This window comes from Danio aesculapii, chromosome 16 (genome assembly GCF_903798145.1).
Source record: "Danio aesculapii chromosome 16, fDanAes4.1, whole genome shotgun sequence".
Taxonomy (NCBI): domain Eukaryota; kingdom Metazoa; phylum Chordata; class Actinopteri; order Cypriniformes; family Danionidae; genus Danio; species Danio aesculapii.
Window position 1 is genome coordinate 25,166,726 of NC_079450.1, and position 18,809 is coordinate 25,185,534.

Sequence of the window (18,809 nt, forward strand, 5' to 3'; positions counted from 1 at the left end):
AGCATACTAATAATGATGATGTGTTTATGTGTGTTCTTTTCAGCTGGAGCTGTGAGATGTGGATGGCTCTGGGAGCGGACAGCACTCTGGCCCTACAAATCATGGAGATGATTATCGAGAAGCTCAATGTCATGGTTCCCTATGTAGATAAGAAGGAGTCTATGTTGAGGCCCGGGTTGACCAAAGTTGCTACAAGTCATCCACTGGCTGTAAGTTTTATATATACAGCCTTTTTAAAACACCAAACACTTCAGGCACAGTGTGTCAATTATTTAGCATTATATAATTTTTCTGTCTTCACTGAGGGAGATATCAACAGAATCACAACAAATAATGTTAAAATGGATGTGTAAAATGCAGCATTGTGAAGAAGGATTTAGATATTTTACTAAAGAGGAACTTTTCATCATGAAATCTTTTGAGACACTGCTCGCTGCAGAGCCATTTGAGCTCCAGTGAGGGGGAGCTTGAGCTCTCGCTCCTCCTCTTGTAAACTGTTGTAATGCGTACACCCACCCCACGCCTAACCCCAACCCCCAGTGACATCACTCGTAGAAGAAGTGCAAGGAAGGAGGAGCTGGAGCTCAAGCTCCCCCTTGCTGGAGCTCAGCTCTGCCCAAGTGGCTCTGCAGTGAGCACCACTCTATCTTTTTGCACAATGCTATTGACAGTCATAGGTTGTTAAAATTAATCTGCTATTGGAAGCAGTTAAATGCTTGATTCTTTAATGTTCCATTAGTTATGAAATAGTGCTAAACATTTAAGCTTCTTTCATTTATTTATTTATTAAGGAGAAGGTTCACTCAAAAATGTTCAAGTTTGGTCATCATTTAATTCACACTACACTTTTTTTCCCTGGCCTAAATGAGTGTTTTTTTATTTATTTTATCCATTACAAAAGAAGATATTTTGAATAAGCTATTTATTTATTTATTTATTTATTTTTATAGAGGTTATTGTAGATTTATACTGTTTATTCAAATCAATCATCTAATCATATGGAAAATCTCCATTTCCCTACCAAATGGGTTCCCATACAAAATATACCTTAATTTTTTTCTATATTTTATCATAATTTTATAATATACCATAAGTCTTTTTTTGTGAAATGTTTATTTTTAATTTGTGCATTTTTTACTTGTGATTACATAGCGAAATTCGATCAATCTGCAAGGTGTCTATTATATTGCACTGATTGGTCAGCCTTTTGTTTTTCAATAAATGTTTAATTAAAGCAAATTCTGTATTTAATTATGTAATTTAAGCAATTTTCTGTATCTGATTACATAACGGTTGCATTTTTTTTTTAAATCAAGTGAGAAAAAAAGAAAATCTGCCAAGCGAAACGGCCAAAAGATTCGCATCTTATTTCGGCCTTTAAACGTTTTTATTTAAAACGTGGCCATTGGCTGCCCTGAATTCTACATATTGTCATCATCAAGACAAAAACATATCAGTGCTACTACAGAAGTCAGTGGCTATTGTCAAATGTCTGTTTACAAGTTTATCACAAAAACACATTCATTAAGATTTTGAACAACTTAAGGGCACATAATTGGGTCAGTGAGTTTTTATCAATGTTTCCAAAGATGTCTCTTCACCAAGGTTGCATTTTTTTAGAAAAAAATACCCCATTAAAACAGTAATGTTTTTAAATTTTATAACTATTTAAAATAACCTCTAACTTTCTGTTTTAGCCTGATTTAACATTTTATTTTTTACTGTACTCCAGTCGTCAGTGTTGCACAATCCTTCAGAAATCATTCCGATATGCTGACTTGGTCCTCAAGAATCTGTGGTAAAAAGAGTTTTTAGCAATGTTAAAAAGAGTTGCTCTGCTTGATGTGTTTGTGGAAACGTGGTTTGATTAATAGAAAGTTCATAAGAACAACCATTGTATGAAATGGAAGAATTTTGTGATATATAAATGTATTTACTTTCTGTCTGTGTATGCATTCATGTGGAATAAAAAAGGAATTCTCCTGTTTGCCAATTAATAGTTACTGATTTTTATTCTCTGTTTTGTAGATGACTTGTGCCCTGCGTGAGATGATGCTGAATGGTCAGTCAGCTGATGCTGTGGCACACTTGTTTCCGAAGCTCTTCAGTGCTCTTCTGGTGCGCTTGGGCTCCAGTGTGGGAGTTCAGCTACCGAAAGATCTCAACAGCAACAGCATCATTTCAGACCGCAAAACAACCAACAAAAACAGTGTGATCAATTTTGATGTGTGTGGGTGAGTGGCATAAATACATAATTCAGAATTTTGAAATTTCTAACAGATTAATCAAGTTTATTGTTCTGTCTTTTTATGAGCTCTTATGTAGACAACTAAAGTGATTGAACTTGAGGTTTACTTTTGTTTGTTTTTACTACATAGTTTCTTGATAAATATATAAATTAATGAACAATATATAGATTTAAGAGTTAATAATTGCTTAATGTGCAAAGGGAGTAGACAAGAGAGCTACAAGTGAGGAGGTTTAACAAAATGTTGTCAGATAAAGGCGTTAGCTTACAGACCTTAAGCCAGAACAAGGCCTCAGTTAAATTAGGATATTTAAGCACCTTTTTATAATTTCCCAGAAAAGCATATTAGAAAAAAAAACACGGACAAATTTTAATGTGTTTGTGCAGGGTATTTTTTGTTAAGATTGTTGAAAAATGCCATTTGGTCTGAGACTAGCCTTAAAGTGGTGGTCCAGAGTGTATTTTTAAGGCTTGTTTGTGTTTATAAAATGCAAAGCAACGTGTGCTCATGCTTCATTCGTAGAAAATCAAGTTATTTTTCATAAATCTTACTTTGATTATATACAGCTCCTTAGCTAACATAAAAACGGCTGTCATATTTTCTAGTTCCTCCAAAAGGCCTGCCCTCAAGGCTCTGATTAGTCAGCTAACATAATGTGATGTGATTTACACCCCTACAAGCACGCACTTTTGCGCTGTGTAAACACTGTCAGTCAGTGTAGCTGTTAGCCGTATCAGTTTGATCCTGGATTAAACAGAAAATGACACAGAGGATACAGCTGAACCTCATGCCTGCTCTCTAAAATAAAATCTGACAAGTGTTATTCACATATGTTTGGAATAAGCATGTGTAAGTGATATGAAATGCTCACATATCTTTTGCGTGTTTGTTATTTGAGATGTAGAACGCAGGGTTTTTGTAGCTAAATTGTCAACGGTGGCAAACAGCATTTTTCGTTGGTTACATCCATGTTTATGTCCTCGCTACAACAAACAGTTAAAGCTAGAAACTATGCATGTAATAGATCAATTTTAACAAATGGAATACTTGCAGGTTGTGGCTCACAATCCACAGCTTCGTCTATTATGGTTGGAGGAGTTTTTAGCTGAATCCAGCCATTCTGGAAGCACTCCTTTGTCAAATGCTAGCTATATATATATATATATTTTTTTTTGTAATTTTCTGGAACAAAATTAAAATTATATTGTAAGCTCATCTCTCTTTGTGCCGTGTCCTTTGGAAGCCCAAATACAGAAACAGAACAAGCTTTGTGGCAATAGCAGCTTTTGAGCGGTATTTTAGCTTTCTCTGTTACATTACAGCATTACAGCGCCTTTAGCCATGGCCCTTTGCTGCGTGGGGTGTATGCGCCTAATGAATGCGCATAACCTGAAGCGTTTGTGATCTCACATGCCCAGGTGTATTTTTTTGTAGTCCCCAAGCTTTGTTCACTGTAGGCTTTGCTAAGCTAACTCTGTAAAAGCCAATGTCTCGCTTTGCATTGAACTTTGAGTGTATTACATTCAGAGATGTTGTTTATGTTCACACATCTACATTACACATCAACTAAAGTTTAAAATATGATATCGTAGTGGACCAACCCTTTAAGTCTTGTCTGTGAAACTGGGGGATAGAGTTTATTTACTTAATATAAAATTTCTGTTGTTGGCATTAGAGGTCTGAGGAGAATGGCCTGACTGTTTGGAGCTGACAGGAAGGCAATAATAACACAAATATCCAATCAATTCAATTGAGGTCTGCAGAAAAGCATTTCTGAACACATTTAAACTTGAAGCAGATGAGCTACAACAGCAGTCTACAAATCACAAAGCTCACCAACATTGCTCAATAAATGATTGAAAAAAAGATTTCCTGCTGCAATGAGTCTAGATTTTAGATTATTTGCCATAAACAGTGTGAAAGCATGGATCCATCTTGGCCTCATTCCTTGTAACTGCAGTGTAGTTACAAGGGATGATGTACAGAGAGTAATAGAAGAATTTGTGAAGTCAAAAGTAGATCCAATCCGGTACTACCATGGTGTATATAAATGAAGTACCAGGTGAGTTTGGAGTTAATAAGTCATCTGTGTTTTGTCTTTCATTTGTCAGGGTGGCAGTGGAGGCTCTGCGGGTCCTGCTGGCTCGAGCTCAGCTGGACGCTGTCGTCAAACCATTAGATCAGGAGGGAGCTTGGGACAAGATGAAGGACCCGCAGCAGCACACAACAGGAGTCACTCTGCTCTCCAGGTATACACACCTGTCCTCCGTCACACATCACTGCTCTTGGACTGTTGATTGTTTTCTTTGGTAAAGGAGACAAGCAGAATTGACAGCGGAATTGCTCTTGAAGACACAAATGTTTTAGGAGCACCGTGTGTCATTTTCAAGCTGTTGGATCACATACGGCAAATAATTTGGGGATGTTTTCAGGGTCGGAACCATAAAAGTTAAAGTTAGCAGCTAACAAGTCAAGTGTGTTTTTTTCTGTAATGCCACGTTTTAAAGGAGCTATTCTTTCTGTTAGAGCGATGGCAAAGCATGCTGGTCCAAGACTGCCTGCCATTGTGGAGAGTCTGTGCCCTTCTCTCTGTAATATTTATGAGTGCCAGAGGATCACAGTCACAGCCTTCTTTTCTGAGGTGAGAAAATTATATTTTGTTATGTGATTTAAATGGTCCCCTCAGATTTTTTTGGTGTGTTTTAACATTGAATTGAACAATTTGTGTAAATATCAATTTGTAAAAATAAGAACATAAATAATTAAATTAAAAATTTGAGCAAAAGGGATTTCTGAAGTGTTATCATGTGCATATTAAATCAGAATATATTTATATTTTACAATGGTTATATGAAAACGTATTCATTTTGCTCTAGATTCGCTTCTTCTTTTCCACTTCTCCACACTTTTCTGTTTCTGCTATAGTTTAGCACAGCTCGGCTTGCTTGGGTTCGGTTTTGCTAGGCTGAGTTTGCATTTCCACTGCAATTTAGTACCATTTAAAGTGGATGGGACTATTACTATAGAGTAGTTGAAGTACCTCTACTGCTGTGTGTGACATCCTGAAAAATATTTTCATCGCAAGATGCCAACAAGAGGAACATCTGGACCTTTTCTTCTGACTACAAGATGCCATTTTAGGTTTCTTTTTTATGCAGTGGTATAAAAATGGTTTAGTCCTGCGAACCAACAATACACAAGTGACTGCTGACTAATTAAATATAGCAGTTTTGACATCTTGTGTTGCAAATCCAATGACATTGGTTGTGACGATTTCCTCTCACCAATTTATGATCAGGAGTGTGTACATGTCATGTTTAGTAACAGAACTGCCTTAATTGTTCGTGGCATAGATACAACAAGGTACTGGAAATATTCATCAAGGATTTTGGTCCATATTGACATGATAGCATCATGCAGTTGCTGCAGATTTGTCAGCTGCACATCCCTGATGCGAATCTCCCGTTCCACCACATCCCAAAGGTGCTCTATTGGATTTAGATCTGGTGACTGTGGAGGCCACTTGAGTACAGTGAAACCAGTCTGAGATGATTCATGGTTTATGACATGGCACGTTATCCTGCTGGAAGTAGCCATCAGAAGATGGGGACACTGTGGTCATAAAGGAATGGACATGGTCAGCAACAATACTCAGGTAGGCTGTGGCGTTGACACCGTGCTCAATTGTTACTAATGGGCCCAAAGTGTGCCAAGAAAATATCCCCCACACCATTACACCACCACCAGCCTGAACCATTGATACAAGGCATGATGGATCCATGCTTTCAAGTTCTTCACGCTAAATTCTGACCCTACCAGACGAATTTTGCAGCAGAAATCGAGACTCAACAGACCAGGCAACGTTTTTACCAGTCTTTTATTGTGCAATTTTGGTGAGCCTTTGCGAATTGTAGCCTCAGTTTCCTGTTCTTAGCTGACAGGAGTGGCACCCGGTGTGGTCTTCTGCTGCTGTAGCCTATCCGCCTCAAGGTTCGACCTGTTGCGCATTCAGAGATGCTCTTCTGCATACCTCGGTTGTAACGAGTGGTTATTTGAGTTACTGTTGCCTTTCTATCAGCTGGAACCAGTCTGGCCATTCTCCTCTGACCTCCGTCATCAGCAAGGCATTTGTGCCCACAGAACTGCCACTCACTGCATATTTTTTTCTTTTCCGGACAGTTGTCTGTAGACCCTAGATATGGTTGTGCATAAAAATCTCAGTAGATCAGCAGTTTCTGAAATACTCAGACCAGCCCATCTGGCACCAGCAACCATTCAATGTTCAAAGTCACTTAGATCACTTTTCTTCCCTATTCTGATGTTTGGTTTGAACTGCAGCAGATTGTCTTGATCATGTCTACATGCCTAAATGCATTGAGTTGCTGCCATGTCATTGGCTGATTATAAATTTGCATTAATGAGCAGTTGGACAGGTGTACCTAATAAAGTGGCCTGTGAGTGTATAGACACAGCACAGTAGAAAATCCCCAAAAGTGAGCCATACCGAACTGAGTTGTACCATGCAGTGGAAAAGTGTGACTTCATGTGCAGTTGGCACTAAATGTATGTGTATATATAAATAAATAAACAATGAATTAGAAATAAAGAATGAACAGTTTTTTTACAGTAACTTATTTACTCTCATTTTAGTGTGTACATAGTTTTGCATTAGAAATCAATATGTTTATTTATTTATTCATTCTTTCAAGCTGCTGAACCACCACGTGGTGACTGAACTGATGATTCTGGACATGCTGATGAACAACATGATGGAAAGAATCACCGATACCTGTGGTACAGTCCGCATGCTGGCGGTCCGAGGCCTGGGCAACATCGCTGTGGGCTCACCTGAAAAGGTACAGACACTCCGCTGGACATCTAAAAACACTCACTGGATGAGGAGTTGCCATTGATTTTTTTTTGGGAGTGATTCTTGACAACATCAGCAACATTAACTATCGGCAAGAAAGTAACTTCTAACAACTGCTGCCTTAAAGTCCACAGTGTTGTTTGCTTATGACTCCCTGACGCACCCTGTTCCTTGCATTTAATTTTGTCTATCTATAGTCAAGTGATGTTTGATAACATTGTTAAGCATCAAATTATATGTTGTGTTCTCTCTCTGCATGTTTGTTGTTTTTTCAGGTGAACAAGTATGCAAAAGAGCTGTTAGCAGCCATGAGTTCAGGAATGGAAGAGAAAGATGATCCAGGAAAACTCATCACACTAGAGGCCATGTCAGGGATGTCCAAGATACTGCTTTACCTGGACCAAAAGAACGTCAATCTGCTGGTGGTGTACATCTTCATGAAGATTAAACCCTTTCTGGAGAATGTGAGTGTGTTGAGGGAGGGCATACAGTAATACACAACAATCTAAACCTAAGTTACGTAGCTGCAAAAATGTTATTAATTCTTCAGTGGATAATAGAAGATAATCTCAAATGCATTATTGGTTAAAACGACATAAAAAATTCCATCTTTTAATAATAACATTTAATTTCAATAATAATAATAATAATAATAATAATAATAATAATAATAATAATAATATTTTTTATTTTTAAAAAGTAAAATTAAATTAAATTAAAATAATAAAAAATATAAAAATACAATAAAAATTTTCTTTTATTTATTTTCCCAAAACATTTTACCAGTTATTGTAAGTGATTACTTGAACCCTGTTTAAATTAACATCATTTTTATGAACAGAATTTTAAAAAATAATGACAAGCATACAGTTTTATCATGATTCACAGAAGACACCTAATAATATGTCATTCAATACAACAACAGTTGTATAGTAGTATAACAACAGATGTAGCTCAGACCCAAAATACTAATTCATTATCATTTTAAACACTGTTACACTATCCTTTAAACCACTAAGTTAAAATAATTTTAAATATATTTGAATGCGATCACTTATTCTTTAATGTATTTTATACAGCATAGAGTATTGATATAGTATAGAATGCTATAACACTATATAATGTTAGTTAACGCAAACAAAATATATATTTATATATATATACGTACATCTTTTATTTGTTGACCGTCAGCATTTGATAAAAAGTAGAACACATGTAGTTACTGACAGTTTTATAAAGAAGTGTAAAAAACCCTATACGTATTATTAGTAATATTATGTCTAAAATATAATGTCTAAAATATAATAAAATATATATATAATAAAACTTCTTTGTCATTTGCTTTCAGGAGAACGATGAGATCCGATGTGCTTCCATCATGCTGCTGGGGAACCTCTCGAAGTTTGGCTCGGGTGAACCAGTCTTTAAAGACCAGATCCACAATGTTCTGGTCAGCCTGCTGTTGCACCTCAGTGATCCCAACCCTCATGTGGTGAAGGTCGGTGTTCAGTCCATACATTACTTTTGTGCTAATAGCTGTCAATGTTGAAAGCCAGTTGTAGTTGATGTCATGTAAAAAGCTGAGTGTGTGTGTTTGTTCCCCCCAGGCATGCAAATATGCAATGCGTATATGTGCTCCGGTCGTAGGTTCAGAGCAAATCTCAGCCATGTTCCAGAATCATCTTCTTGAGGAGAAGGGTCTGCATTATGGAGAGTTTATTAATGACCTCACCAAATATCTGGTATGCAATTTCTCAGTCCTTTCTGTTCATCTGATTCTAACCACATTCTTATGAGTTCTGAAGATTATTATAATCACTGCTCTTTGTCACAGTAGCATTGCTTTCTGTTGTGTTTATATATATATATATATATATATATATATATATATATATATATATATATATATATATATATATATATATATATATATATATATATATACACTCAGTGTTTTGATGATTTCAGCGGTTTTACTTTATGAAACAGGGACTAACAGAATGTTAATACTTCACTGGTTGCTACTGATATGCATATGACAATAATTATCATGCGTTTTCCCACAGATCCAAGATTTCCCAGGCATGCTGAACTTTTACCACATCACAGTGGTTCAGTTCTTCAAGAGTAACTGGGCTGAAATCAGAGCCAGTGCTGCCATGTTTATTGGTAAAGCATGTTTTAAATTAATTAAGTGTTTAGTATGCAAATATTTTCCATTAGTGTGCTTTATTGAATAGTTGTCTTGGACTCATAATCATATAAAGGACCATATTTACTAACCATTTGCACCAACTCAAACCCTCTTTAGGCTTTAGTAAAGTACTATCAAGATTTATTGAAGACACGGAGTGAAGCATTATTTTTACAGCAGACCTTTATATTTATTTGTTGGTGTTTTCTCAAAATGACACAATTTAAGGGAGGAGAGTATTTAAATTTGATTCACAAATACAGTTTAGGGCAAAATGATTTGCCCTCCTGTGAAATATTCATTCTTTTTCAAATATTTCTTAAGTAATATTTAATAGAGTATGGACATTTTCACAGTCAGTGTTGCCAGATTTTGAGGTTTTGAATTTAATTGTGCGAGTATAAAATGGCATTGGTGGGTTAACAGAATTTGGCCGGTTTTGAAACTTAAATTTTATATAAGACATAACTGTGTGCTTCTAATCCATCCAGTTAGTAGTGACCAGTGCATAGCGCAAACTGCGTCGCCCCACCCGCAACAGGAGGTGAAGGAAAGTTTTATCAAAATTTCACTCATAGCACCTGCAGTTAAACTCACAATGTTTTATCATGACACTTTTATTGATAAATCTTTTCTGCAATTGACGGCAAAAACAAACATAGAAGCGTTGTCTGATTGACAAGCAGCACCTAATTATGTCCAAAAGAATTCCAAAAGAATTTTTACTTTCAAAAATTATACTCTAGTGTAATCTACACAACATGAAGTAGTTGTGTGGGTGAGAGGGGGCAGTGTTTCGATGTGATCCGGTTATGCTGTGAGTGCTGGTGCTGGTTGCTGTATGGTCAAAAATTATGACAGTTAAAGTAACTAGGTTAATTTCGATTTAAATCATTTAAAATAAAATAAAATATTAATCTAATATTTTGGGCTTTTTTTGTGCATTTGGGCAAGTTTTGAACAGCTTTTGGGCTGGAAAACATTAGCTTTATCTGGCAACACTATTCATAATATTTTTAATCATTTATTCCTCTAGAGTAAGTCTTATTTTTTGTTATTTCAGCTGAAATAAAACCAGTTTTAATTAAAAAAAAAAAAACATTTTGAGGTCAATATTATTAGCCCCCTTTAGCATTTTTTTTTTTTGATTTGTCTACAGAACAAACCATTGTTTTACTGTGACTTGCCTAATTACCCTATCTTGCTTAGTTAATCTAATTAACCCAGTAAGGCTTTAAATGTCACTTTAAGCGGAATACTTCTAGTAAAATGACAAATATCTAGTCAAATATAATGTACTGTCATTATGACAAAGATAAAGGAAATCAGTAATTAGAAATGAGTTATTAAAATTATTATGTTCAGAAATGTGTTGAAAACAATCTTCTTAAACAGAACTTGGGGAAAAATATAAAAGAATTTCAATTTAACAGAAGGGCTAATAATTCTGACTTCGACTGTATATTTACAGTACAGTATATTTTACAGCATTTGCTTTATTCATCTTTTTTTTATACAAGCTTTTGTTAGTACCTTGAAATGGAAATATTTGTAATACATTCATTCATTTTCTTTTCGGCTTAGTCCTTTTATTAAACACAGCATAATGAACCGCCAACTTATCCAGCATGTTTTATGCAGCGAATGCTCTTCCAGCTGCAACCCAACACTGGGAATCCGTAATACATTAACTTGCAAAATGCAACGAATAAAACTAATTTTAGGGATGTGACAACTTCCCTGTAATGTTCTATCCAAGTATATTTGCATACGTCCTGCCATTGCAAAAATTAGACCGAAGAAGAAACTTGTGCATGTAGCAGCAAATTTGTAGACATTACACTTAAAGGAACAGATCATTGATAAATAAATTTGAAAAATCTTGTCATTTACTCACCCGTAAGTGGTTCCAGATCTTTTTGAGTTTTTTTTCACTAAAGAAGATATTTTGAATGTTGAATGTTTGAATGTTGGAAACTGCCATTGAAATCCATCCATCTGGCTACCAGTTTCCAACATTCCTCAAAATATCTTCTTTTGTGTTCAACAGAAGACATGAACTCAAATAGGTTTGAAACAAGTGGACGGAGAGTAATTGGTGACAGAATTTTGAATTCAGAGCCACTAAAAAAATATACATATTAAATAAACTTCTAACTAAATATAGCTTCACAATATACCTAGTGCAGTAATAAAGGAAAAGAATAAAACGTATACAATCAATATAAGTCATTTCAGTACATGAGAGTGTTTTAACCATCTGACTGCTTTAGAAATGCACAATGTTTCTGTTTTTTCACAGCATTATTGCTGTTTGATTATAAATGATGACATCATAAGCAGCAGCAGGTCTAACAGGCTGCATTCACCCTAATGCACAGACCCGTTTTAACATATCAGATGTTTTGCTCCGTCTTTAAGACATAACAGGCTGTGTTTACATTAATTTTACATCATAAAAGCATTTGGAAATGCAAATGCATTTAACTGCCTGCGCACAGCCGCATGTCATGAATGCTCTTCAGAATGGACTCACACAAAAATTACATGCAAGCATTTGTAAGCAGCCTTCTGTTTCTCAGTAAGCTTTGTGTATCCAATATTTACAGCATACATGTTGTATAAATGACTCCACTGTAAAGCGTTTAAAAAGTATAACACTCACATTTCTCACAGCGATTGCTAAGCCTACACATAAACACCAAACTTACACCTTAGCTTAAAAATAAAATTTTTTTGTTTTGCAATTTAAAAAAAAAACATTAACATGATACCTAGAACCAACAAGTTCCTATTTGATAAAAACACCTAATATAAAGTGGGACTATAATAAATAATGATTTGGAATAATACTGCTACAATTGATTTTGTTGTATAACTAGTAGGTTGGTGTAATTTTTGCCCTACCCCTTCTCCAGTGCGATTGGATGGCTGGTTAAAAATGATAGTGACTACGTTTACAGGGACATCAGTAATCGAATGATTTGCCTTAATCTGAATAAGACAATAATATGATTAAGGTGTTTACATGAGTTGCCTTTTTAATGTTCCTTTTATGATCCCGTTTTACATGTTATACCACATAATTTGATTAACGTCACCACGCAATCCACATTTCCTCCAGAGTTTCATGTAATTTTGGGTGTATCATTTTTTATTTGTCAACTTTAACTGCAGTTTGGCACTTTTACTTTCATTCAAGAAAATTTCATGCAATCTGCCTGTGACAAACGAGATATTGGGTGCGAGTATGAACTGCTGGAGGAGTGTAGTTTTAATGGAATTTGATCCCTCATGACGTATGGAAAAACAAACCTCCGCATTGCGTGGTGTATTAGTCAGTGATCCTTGACAGACTCAGTAGATGCAGCAAATAGTGTCAAACAGGCGTGTGTATGGACTATCCTGTCCATATGAAAATCCTACATGATGGCAATAGTTTGATTGCGGTGTTTACATGTCTGTACTGCACTTCAATAATGCGACTAAAATCGGCATACTCCACAAGTCTTAATTAGATTTCTGTTTAGTTCAATTATGACCTTAATCGGATTAAATTAATCAGAAATGGCTGTTTACATGGTAGATACTTAATCAGAGTATTGACTTAATCGCATTAAAATCTGATAATTGGTGTCCATGTACTCTGTCCATGCTTGCTTTTTATGTGGCACTTCCATTGAAAGCTATAAATAAAATAAAATACATCAAATATAAATACATTAGCTTTGGAAAGAAAATGCTTTGGTGGACTTCTTAAAGTGTTAGCTCACACAAATATGAAATTTCACATTTGTATGTTTGTTTTTGGAATTCTAATTTAGATGTTTTGAATTAAATATTTTCCAAGTACTGGGTTATGCACTCAGTAAAACTGTGATTAATAAAGGGACTAAGCTGAAGGAAAGTGAATGAATGAAATATGAGAGCTCCCAGATTCTCATAGACAGAAGGTTTCCGACTCATTTAAAGTCCAGAAAAGAAAAATCCTCAAAACAGTCCATATGCCTTCAGTGTTTTTTTCTCTATTTCTTTCTTTAAGTTTTATTCAACAGTTTCTTCTTCTCGGGGTCAGTATACGGGGCATGTTCACGAGAGCGCTGTGCTTTTTATGTGTGCACTTTTTTATGTGTGTCATGGATAAAAAGCACAGCTCTCTCATGAACATGCGTCCTATATTGCTTTGCTCACATATATCTCAGATACACCTGTGCTTTGTTCCAAACAGGAAGTTGCGTACGGGAATCCAGGGTATACAACAGTGCACAGTGCTCATAAACATGCCCCCTATGCTGATACAGAGGAGAAGAAAATGTTAAATAAAGATTTTTTTTTAAATGATGCGTGTACAAAAATATTCTAACTACAGTCTGGTATTACTTTAACAAGACTTAGCTGACATTTAGTGGAAAAATGACAGAGAGCAAACAGAAGGATTCCAGGGGAATGTCAAGAAAAGTGAAACCAACATTATTTTAGTATTTATATTTTTTGTGTCTGTTTTGTAACCATATTTTGTGTATTTTTAGGCTTTCTGCTTGGAAACCTGCCTGATGAGCATTTCTCCCATATGAATATGGGGTCAGTGACCAAGGGTAGGTACTGCAGTTCTATATTAATATCTGCAGTCATGAGACATATTTAAGGAAGGACAGCACATCCTTGTTATTGTGCTACATTTGCTGTTTCGTAGCACCTAAGGAATCTATTATTTCTGCTTCTATTTTAATAACAATTCGTCTGGTGGAGTCAATATAAAAGTATTATAACAACAAGTCAGCCATGCTGCTTATCAATAGCAATCCCTTATCTTTGATTTAATGGACAAACTAAATGATTTTCTCTCATACATTTGTCCTCTTCAGGTCTGGTGATGCTGCTGCAGGATCCAGATCCTCTTGTACGAGTGAAAGCCGCAGAAGCCATGGGTCATTTTCACTGACGTTGCCTGCGACCAATCAGATTAGTCTTTGATTTTAAGTTTGTGGCTTTAAATGAGGAGGAAACCTTGAGTTGTTGCTTTATAATAAGCCTTGAACGGTTTTTATTATCGACCAAAGACTGTGCACTAGTTCTGTAAGATAAGAGAAGAATAAAAAGGAGAAGACGTTATTGACGTTACAGCACATATAAGTTCAGCGTATGATTCCTAGTATGCTTTTTTGTTCTATCTGCGGCAGTTAATAAAGTGAGAAAAGTACCTGAAAAACCCTTTATAGAGAGTCAAACTGAAGTTTCTACATGGGTACACTGATATTACTTGCTTGACCATTCCTGTAGCCTGCTAAATGCATATCAACACTTCGAATCGTTAAACCATTAAAAATGTATGTAGGATGAATCGATATATTGTAAACCGAAATCCAGTCCGCAGGGTTTTTTTGGGGTAATGAAATCTGATGTAGTGCTCAGAGTTTAATCCAATGTTTAAAGCAGACGGTTGAGTCATATTGACCACCATAAAGCTTCAGCAATAAATCACCCTAATAGGGATGTTTATTATCATAAGCTTCTAAGCCATTAAGAGCAACCGAAATCTGTTTTTCACAATCAAACAAATGATATTTACTGTAAGTAAGCATTTAAAGTGTTTTGCTGTGACATCTGTGGTTCTGATCGTATCTCATGCAATACAGTATAAACACAATTGTGCGTTCTTCTTGTGCGTCCAAGTCGGAAAAGCAACAAAAACAGTGCCAAAACGTAGATTTGTAAAGAATAAAATGCATTATAGTGGATATTAAGGTTTTCTGACTGTTTCATAGTCGTCTCTGTGTAGCAAAACATAAATGCTGGTATTTCTGTGCCAGCTGTCTTGTTCCGTTTTGTAAATTATATCTGTGAAGTGGATGTTAAAAGGCTCACATTTATTGCAACTGTTTCAGAGTTTAAGCATGAAGAGAATTAATCTGAAGTGTTTTTTATTTTGTTTGATAAAAAACACCTACAATGTCCTCAAGAAGCACTATGTAACCACAGAATTGTAAATTAAACAGTTGATGTAGTGGGTCTTTTTAAGTGTAAATAGCCTAATAATGTCTTAATTGATTTGGCTGATTAATATTTAATGAATGTAGGCATTAAAGAATTAGTAAACAAACCCCTCTGTAAACGGCATTCAGTCTTAAAAATAAAGGGTGATGTAATAGAGGAACCATTTTTAGTTCCCCAAAGAACACTTTAACAGTGCTTTAAAGAACCATTTTTTCTTAGTGTGATGAACAATCTAGATTTATTTTTACATTTTTATGAAGAACCGCTTGTTGAATGGAAGTTTCTAAGGATGATAAAGGTTCTTAAAAAGTGATAAATGGCTTAATTTTTGAATGCCAGTGTGATTCATAAAGGCCTCATTTTTAATTGCAAACATTAGAGTCTTAAATAATTAAAGTAATCATGAGTCAAATGCTACTATATTTTAATAAACAGGGTGATTTAAAAAGAATACCACAACTTAGAAAATCTGTATTTAATCAAAGAAACTTGATGGAACCTTGGGTAATTAATCAATGTGTAGAGTACTTAAAGTTTTTTTTGTAGAAAACAAGTTCATAGATGTTCAATATGACCCCCTTCAGACACTCGAGTGACATCAACCCGAAAGTTGTGGTATTCTTTTTGAATCACCTTGTATACAGTATAATACACTACAGTTCAAATGTTTTGGGGTTATTGAGTATTTATATTTAGCAATGATGCATTAAATTGATCAAAATTGACAGTAAAGGCATTTTACATACAATTTATATTTCATATAAGTGGTTTGATGTGGCTTTCTATTCATCAAATATTCTGAAAGCAAAACGTGTATAATGGTTTCTGCAATACAATTGAGCAGCATGACTGTTTTAATGCAGATAATAATAAAAATCCTTATTGAGCATGAAATCACTGTATGCACGTTGCAAGAAACAACAAATATTTCACACAATATTTGTCTTTTACTCTTAAATAGGAGGGGATTTACTTCAGATATTTGAACTATACAGTATATCTATAAATGATTTTCTCCAAAATGGTGGATTTCATTTGACACAAGAAGAGCTGAAGCTCTGGATGTGAACTGAGAAAAATATTTCATCTGTTTTGTTGCTCAGGTTGTTGAATATGTATTAGCACAAGTCAATTAAAAGACATTATTGTACTAAGGACACAGACCATTAATCTGAATACTTTAGAATTTAGCAATTAGTGGCAGTTATTCCATTCGGTCAGGAACTTATTGTAGTAATGATTGTGGAATTAATTTCTGGATAAAAGCACTGAATGCTCGTGTCTGCAATCAAACTGCCACCGGAGGTTTCACAGGTCTGCTGGATGATCATGTTGTCTGATGTGCATCATCGACTTGTTTTTAAATGTTTTTTGTTTGACAAAATTGTTTTGTATCATGTAGCTGATCTCTGGATGATGGCGATTGAAAATACAGAATCATTAAAGTTATTATATTTGACAATCTAGAACTCTCATGATGCTTTCATATTATCTAATCTGTCTGTCTGTATATGAATAATGACCATGTTTTTATCATAGTGAATGTGTTTTTGGTGGATTTATTACCATTTGTGGAAGCAGTTTTACTACAAATACCATGTTTGAACTGGTTAGTGGTAGGTCTATAGTAAAACCATAGTTAATCTGTGTTATCTTGTTTAATATTTTTATGTTTAACCAAGGTAACCACTTTTCAACCATTTTTTTACAACATTATCATAGTTTAAACAAAAATTGCAAAAGTTTACAAAACGTAATTAATGTAAATAATTTTCAAAAATACAACATTTCAACTCTAGGCTAATAACAAAAAACGTTCCGACGCTGGGTTCTGATAATTGTGTCTTATTTGATAAGGTAATATAGCTGCTGTGGCCTATGTGCGTAAGGCACGTGCGCGTCAAATGTTTGCCTTAAACAGGCTGCGCTTCCGGTTCAGGTATTTTGATGTTCTATCAACTACCCCAAGATGTCTTAAAATAAGCTTTTATCATCTCAATAATGTTTTAATATTGAAAATTAATATGGCTATAATTGGCTATAAACATGTAGACGTCGTCGTTACTGTTAACACTTTCTCTGACGACATGACGAGGCTTTGTTGTTGTGAAGGTAAGCATTTCCTCTTAAAGAAATACAAAATTCGAGACCATGATACTGACCATAAAACACATTCACGTAGAGATACTTCAAACACATAAGTACTATTTCAACATCTGATATAATCGTGCACGTTTTTGTGTTGTTTTTTCTGTAATGGAACCTGAATACACACTACTGTGTATATTTCACTTCCCGCCACAAGAGGCCGCCACGTCGTGTGTAAATGAAGCCCCTTGACACCTCTCCCACCATTAAAAGCTGACTAACAACATAAATGACCAGCCTAACTGAATGAGATTGCTCATTCAACAATAATTCTACTGGACCAAAAGGTCAAAGCTACCTTGATTAGATTCTGATTTTCAAAATCACATTACATTTGCAGGCAAATAGAAAGGCCTTTTAATCCTTAATGAAGGTGTTTGAAAGATTAGAGGCAGGACTACATGAGATTGTGACTGTGGACACGTGGTGTGTACCTGAGGGTAATTTTCTCTGTTGGATGCACCGCCGTCCTTCTCACTAATCAAACTCATCTTGCCTTTCGGCTCACGTCTATTGACTCTCTCCACCTATTCTGCCGGCTATAGCAGCCAGATTAGCCTTCATTTGTTTGCAGTTTGATAACGTTTTCATTGTGCACGTCCCTCATTTTTAAAAACAGGCTGAAAATGGAGAAAATAAATGAACTTTTAAAACGTCCTCAGTCATCCTCCGTGTCTCCCAGGCCACACCGACAAATATTCAGCTTGTGAATTACTCACTTTTCACATTAATATGGCTCCTTTCATCATAGCAATTATTACAGCAGGCCCTTCTTCATTAAAAACAGGCTGAGACATCAGATAATTCCTCAAGGCTTCATTTAGAATTTGGAGGCTTCATCACTGCATTTGGAGCCAAGAGCTGAAGTTCAGCTGATACAATCACACACCGAGTAGCCTACTGTATTTTTCCATTTACTGTACCTAAAGAACTGGCTTAACACTGCTCAACGTACAGTAATTATATAACTTATAAACAGTGATGGAAAGAGTACTGAAAATCATTCTCAAGTAAAAGTACTATTACTTGCGTAAAAAATGTAGTGCAAGTAGAGTAAAAGTATCTGTTGTAAATATTACTCAAATACGAGTAAAACGTAGCCCCTTTAAAAGTACTCAAGAGTAGTGAGTATTACGCTATAAAGAGCTGATGCATTTACATGTAATTTGTGGATATGTGTGTAAACGTAAGATTCTGTAGTGCGTTTAGTTATTGCTCAGTAGGCATACAACGTCATAAGACCATACCTGTCAACATTGGGATGTGAAAATAAGGGATATGCACCATAATAAGGGATATGTCTCCCCCCCCCCCCACTTAAAAAATCCTACTAACATACTAAATATACTAAATA

The 18,809-nt window shown here is 35.3% G+C and overlaps 1 protein-coding gene across 2 annotated transcripts in view; it reads left to right on the forward strand.

Moving 5' to 3' along the window:
- mroh1 (maestro heat-like repeat family member 1) overlaps positions 1-16,769 on the forward strand; it is a 69,670-nt gene extending 52,901 nt beyond the window's left edge. For both annotated transcript variants that reach the window (XM_056474679.1, XM_056474681.1), the window contains 11 exons: positions 44-209; positions 2,029-2,234; positions 4,361-4,498; positions 4,776-4,890; positions 6,959-7,105; positions 7,395-7,583; positions 8,468-8,617; positions 8,727-8,861; positions 9,186-9,288; positions 13,843-13,908; positions 14,179-16,769. In XM_056474679.1, coding sequence (XP_056330654.1) covers positions 44-209; positions 2,029-2,234; positions 4,361-4,498; positions 4,776-4,890; positions 6,959-7,105; positions 7,395-7,583; positions 8,468-8,617; positions 8,727-8,861; positions 9,186-9,288; positions 13,843-13,908; positions 14,179-14,255 — 1,492 coding nt within the window. In that variant the 3' untranslated portion in view covers positions 14,256-16,769. The remainder of the gene's footprint in view (positions 1-43; positions 210-2,028; positions 2,235-4,360; positions 4,499-4,775; positions 4,891-6,958; positions 7,106-7,394; positions 7,584-8,467; positions 8,618-8,726; positions 8,862-9,185; positions 9,289-13,842; positions 13,909-14,178) is intronic.
- Positions 16,770-18,809: the final 2,040 nt, after the last annotated feature.